Source organism: Lynx rufus, unplaced genomic scaffold (assembly GCF_022079265.1).
Source record: "Lynx rufus isolate CCGP_SWC_20201006 ecotype Redwood Valley unplaced genomic scaffold, mLynRuf1.p SCAF_4, whole genome shotgun sequence".
Lineage (NCBI taxonomy): Eukaryota > Metazoa > Chordata > Mammalia > Carnivora > Felidae > Lynx > Lynx rufus.
The window spans coordinates 157,016,723-157,029,729 of NW_025814856.1; the positions used below are offsets into that span (position 1 = coordinate 157,016,723).

The window sequence follows — 13,007 nt, forward strand, 5'->3', positions numbered from 1 at the left end:
CGCCCTCCCTTGGCTATTGGCTAATGGCCTCAGTTTCTCGCTGGTTGTTGGACCTTCTCATAGGCCTCCTTGAGTGTCACTATGACGTGGAAGCTGGCTTCTCCAAGAAACGAACCAAGAAAAAGAGCAAGGAAGTGATCCAAGAGAAATAGAAAGGAAGAAGCTGTAGTGCCTTTTATAACCTAGCCTTGGGAGTCACACACCATTCCTTCCACCACATTCTGTTTGTTAGAAGTGAGTCACTGAGTCCAGCCTACTCTCAAAGAGTGAGGGACAGGGGATTTGACTCCCTGTCTGAAGGGAGGAATATCAAAGAATATGTGGACTTTTTTTAAAAACCACCATATCAGGGGCACCTGGGTGGCTCAGTCAGTTAAGCACCTGACTGGCTCAGGTCATGATCTCGCGGTTCATGAGTTCAAGCTCCCCCATGATCTCACGGTTCATGAGTTCAAGCTCCCCTTTGGGCTCTGTGCTGACAGCTCAGCCTCCTTCAGATTCTGTGTCTCCCCCTCTGCCCTCCCCCATTCACTCTCTGTCTGTCTCTCTCTCAGAAATAAACATTAAAAAAAATTTAAAAACCTACCATATCATAATTTTGAAAAATAATGAATTTTATTTTATTGCAACACTTTACTCACTCCTGTCTATGGATATTTACACTATTCTCAGTCTTTTGCTGTTATATATGTTTTGTATCAGCCGCAGTGAAAAACCTTGATCTTATCTCGATGTGCAAGTGTATGTGTGGGCTAAATGTGTACAAAGGAAATTCCAGATTGTATGTGGTTTTAATAGTTTTTGTCAAATCTTCATTAAGTATATGGTGTTTACGGTTTGACTGTGGGTACAACGTGTGGGTACCTTTTACTTCATAGTGTCTCACATAGTGCATTTATAAACATTGGAGAAACTTAACATAAGCAATCTCCTATCTCACAGCTACTAGCAACCATCAAAGGGAAGAAGACACAACCACTCAGATAGGCGTTCTGATAACTCCTGTCCTTGACAGTGAACATGAGATCACTCTTTACCTCACTAGCCAACTTCATTATATCAGGCATGGAAGGTTATTAATTTTTATGGAATTTTATATGCAAAATTAATATTACGGGATGCCTTATAAGGGCTTTGGGAGTGTGAGGTATTGGGGACAGAACAGGTAAGAAAGATTGGAGTTGGGTAATTTAGTTTAGAAGAACCAAAGTCATCCTCATAGGGAAAGGTACAGCCGCTACATTTCCTTTCACAAAGTAAGAGGGCATTATATTGACAAAGAGCAATTTCTTTTTATTTTTTTAATGTTTATTTTTGTTTAGAGAGAGAGAGAGAGAGAGAGAGAGAGACAGACCTTGAGTGAGGGAGGGGTAGAGAGAGAGGGAAACACAGAATCCAAAGTAGGCTCCAGGCTCCGTGCTGTCAGTACAGAGCCTGACTCGGGACCCAAACTTGCAAACCATGAAATCATGACCTGAGCTGAAGTCGGACGCTTAACCGACCAAGCCACCCAGTTGCCCCAATAAAGAGCAATTTCTCACCAGTGTATAGGAAGCGAATCCTCTTGTCATTTAACCCTTGGGTGAAGGACCGTGGAGAATGTGGAGCTTGCGTGGGGACACACTGATTGGGTAGAGAACGAGGCTACAATGCAGAATGAAACAGTAAGTTTCAGATTCCCAAGCTGGGAGCGTTAGATTGAGGCCTGAGGGAAGAAGAACCGGGCTGTGCTTTTTGAGTGAAGCTAGCATGATTTACAAGACAGCGTGGGAGAGGAGCTGTGGATGTGGGTGCAGAAAGTGGGTCTTGAATGGACACGACTGACACTTTGCCTCCCATTGTTTCCTCCTGACGTCGTGCACCTGTGTCTCAGGTAGTGAGTGATTCACCCAACATGTGAGGCTCTAAAGCGCTTAGCAGCTAGGAGGGTAGATCAGAAAGGGTTCATAAAGACAGGAGCCAGGAACACACATCTGCCATTTCATGAAACACCGAGTGAGATGTGCTGCCACAATCACTGAAAGTGGGGTGAACGTATGTCTTAGGAACATCCTGCTTCTTACCCAGCACCCACTATCTTCTCTAAGGCAAATAATAGCATAATGACATGTAATGCTTTGAAATGTGAAGTGTTTTTATTTGATTTTCACAATAAGAAAGTGATGATAGGTAATAATTACAATAGGTATTGTTAGTTTCACTTTTTACAGATAAGAAAACCAAGACTCAAGGGGCACCTGGGTGGCTCAGTCACTTAAGCGTCCGACTTCAGCTCAGGTCATGATCTCACGGTTTGTGGGTTTGAGCCCCACATCGGATTCTGTGCTGACAGCTCAGAGCCTGGAGCCGGCTTCGGATTCCGTGTCTCCCTCTCTTTCTGCCCCTCCCCTACTCACACTCTGTCTCTTTCTCCTTCAAAAATAAATTAGCATCAAAAAAAATTTCAAAGAAAACCAAGACTCAGGAGTATTAGGGAAATTCTTTTGACTATGACAGCAAGAAATGGTAGGGCAGGAAGTCAAGCTCCAGTATTCTCATGCCCTATTTAGCATGTTCTTTGTTCTGAGAAGGAGAACTTGGGGATAAGATGAAGGAAAATACTAGTGAAATATTTAGCAGAGTAATCAACCAGAGAGTAAAATATTATTGATCAATAAGTATTGATTACGCAGATTCTACCGGTAGATACTTAAGGAAATAAAGAGGAAGACGCAGGCATAATTTTTATGCCCTGGGAGCTCACACTTTGAGGAAGAAAAGGAGAAGAAAAGGGTGTGTCTAAGGAAGTAGACACACCTTTGGGAAGAACACCTTCGGAAAACTTACGTGCTTGACCACAAATGAGCTGGGGGTAGAGAGGGTACACTGACATACTAGGGGTGTTTTGATGGGGTTGATAATTTCACAAGGGACCATCCATCCCCTAAGACTCCCTCCAAATGGGTTATTTGGTTTTTGTTTTTACAGTCTCCAACTTAATATTTGTCCCATTTTTCACTGTCCTCAATTTATACCTGCCATTCCTCCTCCCACCCTATAAGATAGTGTCATGTGATATTATTAAATACACTGATCAACTCAAAATTCCCAACGTGATTTTAAAACAGTAGTGGAGGGAACTGAATATCAAACTCATTTGGGGAACTTTTAAAACCTACCCAGAAAGGTTTAAGATGGTAGACGGATCATATGACTTTACCTGTTTTCCTTTCCAAACTTCCACTGATATTCTTATAAAGATGTACCAAATGAAATGAGTCTGTAACAAAATGGAAAAGAAAAGCAGACATGACCGTTGTGCTGGGTATAGCAGAGCAGAGACTATCTCAGCTCATAATCAGCCTGAGGAAAGGGGTCTGTAGAGTTGGAGGCAGTTCTGCACAGAGAGATCACCGCTCCCTGAGCTAAGAGTAGGGAGGATAGAGCAGCAGAGGGGTATAACCAGTGTTCAGCTATGGTTGGACTTAATAAATGGGCTGTGAAGAGAATTATCTTCCAGAAAGTGGATTTACTAATGTATGTTCTCCTTATAAAGAGATGGTTTCCAGCTATTTCTTTTTTATGTTTACAACTCATATGAAGGCTGTTATTCATATGAAAAATAGTTACAAAGGTCATATGGAGAGGGAATGGCTGTATATTCTGAAAAAAATCTCCCTAGAGATAATGATTACCTCTCCTTAATACTTCAAAAATGGTTGATTAAAAGGAACCTTGACTTGGATCCTTTTGTAAAATAAATAACTGCATTCCAATTTATATTATTTTTTATATCCATTTCTTTCTTTTTCTTTTTTTCATTTGGATTCCTGTGGTTACTGGCAAGATTCCTGGGATGAAGGCACATGGTTTCTCATTTTGTCCCTCCCTTATCCCTCAGGAAAGAGGAATGAGGTCCCTGAAGTGCACCTGTGATATAGAGCATCTTTTTTTTTAAAAATTTTTTTTCAACGTTTATTTATTTTTGGGACAGAGAGAGACAGAGCATGAATGGGGGAGGGGCAGAGAGAGAGGGAGACACAGAATTGGAAACAGTAGAGCATCTTATAGTGTTGTTTCCACTCAGTCTTGCTCCTGAATCAGCAAATACTCATTTAGAGCACCTGCCAGGGGCATCCCATGAGGCACTGTGGAATTCTTCCCAACATTTTCCCCATCATAGAGCACAGAGAAAATGATGGTGGCATCATTAGGCTAACTGAAAGGGCTCTGGATTCCCAAAAGAGGCAACTCTCAACAGGAGAATGGCCCAGTCCTGGACTCTCTACCAGTGCCCCCCCCCACCTGTCAACAGAACCAAGGAGTCAGTATCTCTGACTGTCAGGCTGAGACAGATAACTCAGGGAGGGGTGAGATATTCTCACTCACTGGACTCTAGCAGCTTAAAACTTAGGAGAGGAAGGCAGATTGTCCTCAGAGTTATGAGTATAGATACAGATAGATTGCTTGGGAGCAAGAGAGGGAGGGAGGGTTAATTTTAAGTCCCAGAAGAGATGTTGTTTGAACTGAAGAAACACGATTCTTGTAAGTGTAGAAGATAGGGTTGGGGGAGGGTGTGGGTTTTGCTGTAGTCATGAAGAGAAGCATGCCTTTGGAGTATAGACTTAAGAGTGAATTTCAGCTCTACTGTTTATCACTGCTGATAAGTTTTATACCTTTCTGACCTCTGTTTCATTGCTCATAAAATAGAGATGAATAATACCTGTATTTCAGGATTATAAAGATGACTAGTAATGTTTGGAAAATACCTGGAATACAGAAGCCCCCAAACCTTAGCTAGAGTGATTATTAAGAGTTAGACTATAGGGGCACCTGGGGGGCTCAGTCAGTTAAGCATCCGACTTTGGTTCAGGTCAGGATCTCATGGTTTTTGGGTTCAGGCACTGTCAGTGCTTGGGATGCTCTCTCTTTCCCTCCCTCTCTGCCCCTCTCCTACTTACTCTCTCTCAAAATAAATGCATAAACCTAAAAAAAAGATTTAGACTACAGATGATACCATTTCATCTTGTAAGTAACGGCAGCCATTACAAACTCATGAAGCCTCAAAACCGCTGGCCTTGCACGTGGAGCAATTCATTCCTATAACTTAAGGGGATACAAGAAACTAGTTAGATTAATGAAACTCATTTTAGAAATTATTCTATTACACCATCCAATGTGACAATGGATTTGTTCCCTGCTTCTATGTAGGATCTTACAGGGAAATTTCTTTTTCCATTCTGCGTGATGTATTGATTGTAACTCATCAGCTGCACTGTCTGTTGAGTGACACATTTCTGCATTACAGTATGGCTCTACAGAGTTTCTCATGCTTTTGAAGCAGTGCTGTATCTGTGTCTATAGATGTACATTCTCACCCAAAATGTGAAAGACAGAGTGTGCTCTTTACCTAAGAGGCAGTGAGGTCATAAGGACAATCCTTAAGGTGGAAGTCAGGATCCCTAATTGTGCCGTGGACTTGTCCTGAGCCTTGGGAGTGTGTCATTTAAACACATAGACCCCCAGTCCTTCTTTCACTGGTAAAATAGAAAATTAGCCTGGTCATTCTCATGTGTCAGTATTGTTGCAAATATAGAATGCAACATCCTGAGTAGGATGTTGCTATCTTAGGTCAACAGATAGAAAGAATATTGCTGTGGTTCTCAAAACTTAGCTCAGCTAATGGCATGAAATGTCAAGCTTTCCCTTTCAAAGACAGCAAACATTATCTAATAAAATGCCATTGGAATTTTACACAAGTGGCCAAAAGATACGACTTAGTTAATGTTCAAGAGAGAATAACAAGAGAATGGTAGTAGCGGGTCAGAAGAAGGAGGTGGTAAATGCAGTGGCATCTGGGGTAACCCTGGGAAGAACGTGGAGTGGGTGACCGGGGAGTTATGTTCCTTGCTACTGATGGAGGGTAGTGCCACAGCTCAAGCCAGAATGAAAATTGTCCTTCACAAGGGACAAAGTCCCACAATGGAGGCACCGAGGGAAATTTCTAGAAAGGACTGCCTGCAAGGCATAATCCTCATCTGAACATGCACATGGTGTTTAGCTCCATGTCAGGAAAAAACCTTAAACGTGGTCTGTGAGTTTCTGGTCTAAGGGAACCTGCTCGGAGACCCAGTGACAGTGCCAGTCACGGTGGTTCCTGCTTTAACAGCTGCGAGTTCTTCCTTCCTTTAGTTCCTGTTTCGTTGTCAACATACTCACTCTTAGGAATGTGGTATTTTATTTTTTATTTATTATTTATTTTTTATTTATTTTTATTATTATTTTTTAAATATATGAGATTTATTGTCAAATTGGTTTCCATACAACACCCAGTGCTCATCCCAAAAGATGCCCTCTTCAATACCCATCACCCAGCCTCCCCTCCCTCCCACCCCCCATCAGCCCTCAGTTTGTTCTCATTTTTTAAGAGTCTTATGCTTTGGCTCTCTCCCACTCTAACCTCTCTCTCTTTTTTTTTTCCTTCCCCTCCCCCATGGGTTCCTGTTAAGTTTCTCAGGATCCACATAAGAGTGAACACATATGGTATCTGTCTTTCTCTGTATGGCTTATTTCACTTAGCATAACACTCTCCAGTTCCGTCCACGTTGCTACAAAGGGCCATATTTCATTCTTTGTCATTGCCACATAGTACTCCATTGTGTATATAAACCACAATTTCTTTATCCATTCATCAGTTGATGGACATTTAGGCTCTTTCCATAATTTGGCTATTGTTGAGAGTGCTGCTATAAACACTGGGGTACAAGTGCCCCTATGTATCAGTACTCCTGTATCCCTTGGGTAAATTCCTAGCAGTGCTACTGCTGGGTCATAGGGTAGGTGGTATTTTATGTTTTATTAGGACATTTGCCATGTTGCTGGGCTCCATATCTGGACCGATGGCGTCAGTATCCATCCCGAGAGCAGTTCAGCTGCTCTCAGGGCACAGGTCTCCCTTTATCTTCCCCTGGTATGACAAGGTTGAATGAGTGAGGATGACTTTGCCTAGTCCTCCCTTATTAGTGAGAGGATATTTCAAAGCCTACTTTATGCTCGACCTCTGAAGATGAAGGATAATGGATTTAGAGTTTGAATTCTATGAATCTTTAAGACACAAACTTTGACTTAAAATACTGTCCATATTTAGCACCCCAACAAGACCAGCTTCATGGTTGTCTCCAGCATGTAGTTTGTTTGGTAGGAAGCACTGAACTGGGGATCACAAGCTGCTGCCTCAGACTCCACAGAGGGAGGGTACCATCTGTGCGGGAAGTTCTCTGGTAGGAAGTTCTGGAAGTTAGATGTACTGAGGAGAAGGACACTCAGTTCCAAGACAGCTTATAGTGGTCATCAGTTGATAGGTATCAAGTCCTTTACGGTCTGGAAGGCAGTACCTTGAATCGAATCTGATGGAGATCAAGAGTGGATTGGAAGAAGGGGACAGGAATAGCTTGAAGTGAGTTTTGAAGATCGAGGTTGTGGTAAGCTCAAGAATATTCTATTCGTGAGGGACCCACCAAGAGCTGCCAGGATAGGTACAGTAGCCACAGAGAACTACATTCAGCTGTTTGGAAAATTTGGTTCTAGTCCTTGACCATGTGACTCTGAACAAGGCGCTTTGCTTACTGTGCCTTCGTGTATTTATGCATAAAACGAAGGGGCTTGAGTAGCTATTGGCTCCACTTCTAGTTTTTAACTTCATGGACACCACTTTTGCCTAATAAAATGTGTTTATTACAGTTTATAAGCCTATAATAAGGTCACTGTTTCTGAAACTTACTTGCATATCAGAATTATCTGTGGAGTTTTGTTTTTTTTTTTAATCAGGTATCTAGGCCTTAACCCCAGAGATTCCAAATGCTGAACATCTTCTTTAAACTGCTGGGCAAAATATTTTAATCCCTAGTGAGGATTTATAACAACTTTAGGCATAGGTAAATGTGTTCTTTCTGTATTTGTTTGAAATTGACCATGCTCCCTGGGAATTCAGAGATAGCCACCTGGTCAGGATGACCCATCAGTTATATGCAGTTGTAGAATTCAACAGTTCTCATCCAAACTGTGGTTTCTAAATATTGTTCCCACTGAAAAGAACAAAGCCTCTTCAGAGACATTTGATTTGAGACTGGGGGCAGGAAATGTGCAAAATGAGCCTAGGTCATCAGTCATAACAGAGACAAGGAAACTATTAAAGACTACCAGGAACCGACTTGAAGAGACTCCCACTGGGTAAAGATGAGGCAAAATGAGCATTAATGATAATAATATCAATGTGTTAGTATAGATGTGTTTCAATCCATGAGTTCATAAAAATATTGGACAAATATTCTCACTGGTCCTCTTTGGAGGTTGCTAGGGCAACAACTCCTTCTGAAAGCCAGGAAATAGAGTCAAATGTTGATACTACCTCTCCTATATGCACTGTACCTTTATGATCCAAGTAATAGATGAGGGGAAATTTCTCTCTACAGTAATATTTTATCCAGTACATAAAGAATGGTAGAATTATAGTATCATTGTCACAACTAATCAAATAATGGATCTAAGAAATGCTCGCCAATGGCTATTAATATGACAAAAGGAGAATCTGCTAGATTTTATGTGTCTCCTGATGTGAGCCATTCTTGCCAGAAAATCAAACCTGTATCTGGTCAAAACTCTAAATCTGATCATTAATTTACAGGAAATATAAGAGTAGAGAAACGTGTTAGTTTACGGATGCAATCTACAAAATCCAGATTGTGGGGAAATCAACAGAACAAACCTGTTGATTAAAAACGTTTAACAGACACAAACCAATTACAATATATAAATCTTGCTTGCATCCTAATGAAAGTAGAACAAATTATAAAATATCACACAAGGAAGGAAATTTCAACATTGACTAGATATTTGCTGATTAAGGAATTATTTTTAAAATATTTTTGGTATAACAACAGTAAGTTATTTGGCTTTCATGAAATTTATTTGTAATGCTTAAATATTAAAGAAAAAACTTTTAAGTAATCTCTACACCCATCATGGGGCTCAAACTCACAACGCCGAGATCAAGAGTCTCACGTGCCACCAACTGAGCCAGCCAGGTGCCCCAATACTTAGATATTTTCAGATTAAAAGCCATCTAAGTAAGATTTGCTTCAAAATAATCCTGAGTTAGGGAGAGAAGTAACTGGAAATAAAGACAAAATGAGATTGGCCATGATTTGATCATTTTTTTTTAACATTTATTTATTTTTGAGACAGAGAGAGACAGAGCATGAGTGGGGGAGGGGCAGAGAGAGAGAGAGGGAGACACAGAATCCGAAGTAGGTTCCAGGCTCAGAGCTGTCAGCACAGAGCCTGATGTGGGGTTAAACTCCATGAACTGGGAGATCATGACCTGAGCCGAAGTCAGACACTTAGCCAACTGAGCCACCCAGGCACCCCTGAATTGGTCATTTTTAATCCAGGTGATGGGTACATCCATAAGGGTTTGTGAGTTACTCATATTATTTATGTTAGATTTAGATTTGAGCTTTGCCATTAAAAAATTACCAGCTGTATATTAAATAAAACTCAAATCTTAAATTCCCCCCTCTCCTTATTTTTGTAGATGGCAAGAAAGAAGTTGAAATATTTCACGAGTTTGGAGCTTATGCTCAGTGTTCTTCTGCTTGTGGTGTTTATCATCACTATTCCTCTGTTTGTGCTTTCAGCCATGGATTCTTCAGAATCTAAAGGTAACAAGGAACTCTGGTGTTCTCCCTCCGTGCGTTCGTTGCCCTTGTCAGAGCAGTAACCTCATAAATGGCAGGGAAGTGATGCTCTCCTATACACTGGTGTGAGTATGTGTGAGTGTGTGAGTTTGTGTGTGTGGAGGGGGAGGGGGATGTGATATGTGCCTCGGTGAGTCCCTGACTGAAACTGTGGCAGCCACTTAGGTATTCTCTGTAGGCCTAAGGTGATACTTTTATTTCCCAGTTAACGCAGTGCAGGATTCCACAGCTGACTCTTGAAACAAATTTACTGAATTGCATTGAATAATTCTAACTTTGTTAACAATATTAATTAACCCTTATTAACTAATTACCCCTTATGTGCAAGGCAATTGGGTAAGTATATAATCAATTAAAATATTTTAGGCCAAAGTTCTGTTCTTTAAAAAATAACAACTACCAGAGTTATTTAATTAAAAGTTTATTGAGCTGTCTTACTCTGAAAGAGGGGCTGGAGTGTGCTGAGTGGTTCATCTAGGAACAGCTTCTATGAACCAAGTGATGAAAGGTTAGTCTGTGGCTAGAAGACTTCTCTGCCCCTCCTACCTCCATCCCAGCCCTGACAATTTGTACTTTTGTGGGGAGTTAGAGCAAATGATCTCAAAGGTTGCTCAACTCTTAAGATCCTATGATCTCGAAGATGGAACCAAAATCCTTATGCAGAAACTGGCACAATGGAGTTCTCTTAATCCACCACTTTTGAATTGGAAAAGAAATGAAAGCTAATGGAAAGCCTCACTGTTTTGTCTTAATGTCCTTATTAACATTGTAGTGACCTAATAAATCTCACTTCCTTATTTTAGAATGCAATAAGTGTGTCTTTTTTTATTTGACTGAGTTTTAAATCTGAATCAAGGCGGTTGGGCAGATCCTAACTGCCAGTTTTTAGATTGGTGGCCTCCCTTTACATTTTTTGTCATAGGAGGCTTTTATATTTACAGAAGTATGTCACCACTCAGAAGTATTCTATGTTGAGGGAATGAACGCCCATTGACTGAGCCACCAGAATTGAGGTTATGATGATTAGGGCAGTAACATTCAAGACAACCACATACACTGGACATGTCCTATGTGCAAACCTATTGTGAACCAGCCGCTGGGGGTGAAAATAAAGGACCAGAGCAGTCTGCAGATGTTTCTGTTCAGGGGCAGGTACTTAATACTTTAGATTTTGCAGGCCGTATGGTCTCTGCCAAAACTACTTAATTTTGCCATGGTAGCACAAAAGCAGATAGAGATGATACATTAAAAAAATGGGTGTGGCTGTGTTCCAGCAATACTTTATTTAAAAATCAGGCTGTGACCTGATTTGGCCCACAAGCTATAGTCTCCTGACCCCCAGACTGCAGAAGGTGGATTTGGTTCTTAGTAAATACAGTCAGCTAGAACAAAATGAAGCTTTCTAAAGTGAAAGTGTACATTTCAAGGCCATCGGCGTGAAGCCCAATCAGCGGAGTTCATACCATTGGAGGCGTTGAGAACTGTGACGATACTGAATGCCTGTGATATTAGGTCTGTCTGATGGTCATTTTATGTTTGTTTGTGGGATATCCCAGATCCTGGGACAACGAGTACCACCCCGGGTTCTGCTGAGTGCCCAGTGGTCAATGAAGTGGAACGGATAAACTGCATCCCTGACCAGCCACCAACAAAGGTTTGAATTATGGATCTTGTTTGCACTTAAGAGTTTATGCCAGTGGGTAGTTTCTGCTGTTGTTTATTTTTGTTGTTTTGTTTGTTCGTTATCTGTGTGTCGCTCCCAGAGAATTGCTTACATTGTAGCTACTGGTGCCTCAGGCAAACGAATCCTGTATCCATGCTTGTATGGCCGTACAGCTTTGGGAGAGGAAGAGCTAGAAAATTCCTTTGTGTTGGCAGATTAAGTTAAATATGAATTTCAGATAAACCATGAATGCATTTTTAGTATAAGGATGTCCCATGCAAGATTTGGGGCTTATTTATACTAAAAATAGATTTGTCTTTTTTCTGGGCAGCACTACTTGGTCACTGGTTCTCTCTCTCTTACTGCCTCTGTTTCTCGCCTTTCCTCTGTCTCTCTTTCTCCTGTCATGATTCCGAAAGATTATCTAGGATCTACAATAAAAAGTCATACACATGCGTAAAACATTATTTAAAATAAGGACCAAGTTTTAAGAGCCATGTTTGGGATGGCTGAAAACAAATACCAGGAAAAGATAGTGCTGGCATCTCGGTATTTACCTTGGGGCAGTATTTCTTGATCATCTGCTGAAGTCCTGTTGAATATTATGATTATAAAATTCATTGTATACACTGCGTCAGTCGCTTTTCACATTGAGAATGAATGAAAGCCAAATGCAGCCGTCTGAGTGAAGTCCACTGATGTCAAACGGCACATTTGTATCGGACACAGATAGGATGCCCGCTGCATGTGATGCCTGGGCGTGTGGCACTCTCATGTGTGTCTGTCCAGCCATCCTGTTGTTTGTACACTGGGATAATCTGTGATGCTCTTGAGAATGGCTGTTTTGGTTTATCTGAAGGTCCTAGTACCAAAAGACATTTTTCTTTTCTATTTTTTTTCTCTCACACTTCTGGAGGCTAGAAGTCCCAAGTCAAGATGCTGGCAAGGTTGGTTCCTTTTGAGGGCTCTCAGGAAGAAGCTGTCCGTGCCTCTCTCCTAGCCTCTGGTGGTGGTGGTCAATCCTTAGCATTCCTTGGCTTGTAGCTACATCACTCCAATTCTGTCTCTGTCTTCACATGGCTTCTCCCTGTGTGTGTGTCTGTGCTCAAATTTCCCATTTCAAAAATACTTGGCATATTGGATTAAGAGCTTAATCTACTCCAATATGATCTCACCTTAACTAATTACATCCGCAACAATCCTATTTCCAAATAAGGTCACAAGATGAAGTAGTAAGGATCAGGACTCCAACGTGTCTTTTTTGACAACATAATTCAGCCTATAACATGGCAAAGTCACGTACATGGGAACTATGGAAAGTGGGAATTGTTACAACTTGAGCCTTTGGTGTTGACTGACTGGGCATAGATGCTGAGTCAGTGAGAAGCAACAAAGCATAGAAACCGACGAGATCAGCCATAAGATGTGATGGACTGGGGTTGAGGGGAGTGGGAAGTTAAGGCAGAGAAGGGAACCAGAGCCAGATAAGTAGCTTGGCCTAGAGAAGATGTCTAAGACTGGAGCGGAGTGATGGGATAAAACTAGTCAGGAAGTCCAGGTGCTGTGTTGAAGGCAAGAGAGAGATCCAAGCTGGTAGAAAGCTCAGGATC

General features: G+C 41.3%; 1 protein-coding gene across 2 annotated transcripts in view; it reads left to right on the forward strand.

Moving 5' to 3' along the window:
* MGAM (maltase-glucoamylase) overlaps window positions 1-13,007 on the forward strand; it is a 95,454-nt gene that overhangs the window by 10,306 nt on the left and 72,141 nt on the right. For both annotated transcript variants that reach the window (XM_047095175.1, XM_047095174.1), the window contains exons 2-3: window positions 9,572-9,698; window positions 11,291-11,388. In XM_047095175.1, coding sequence (XP_046951131.1) covers window positions 9,572-9,698; window positions 11,291-11,388 — 225 coding nt within the window. The remainder of the gene's footprint in view (window positions 1-9,571; window positions 9,699-11,290; window positions 11,389-13,007) is intronic.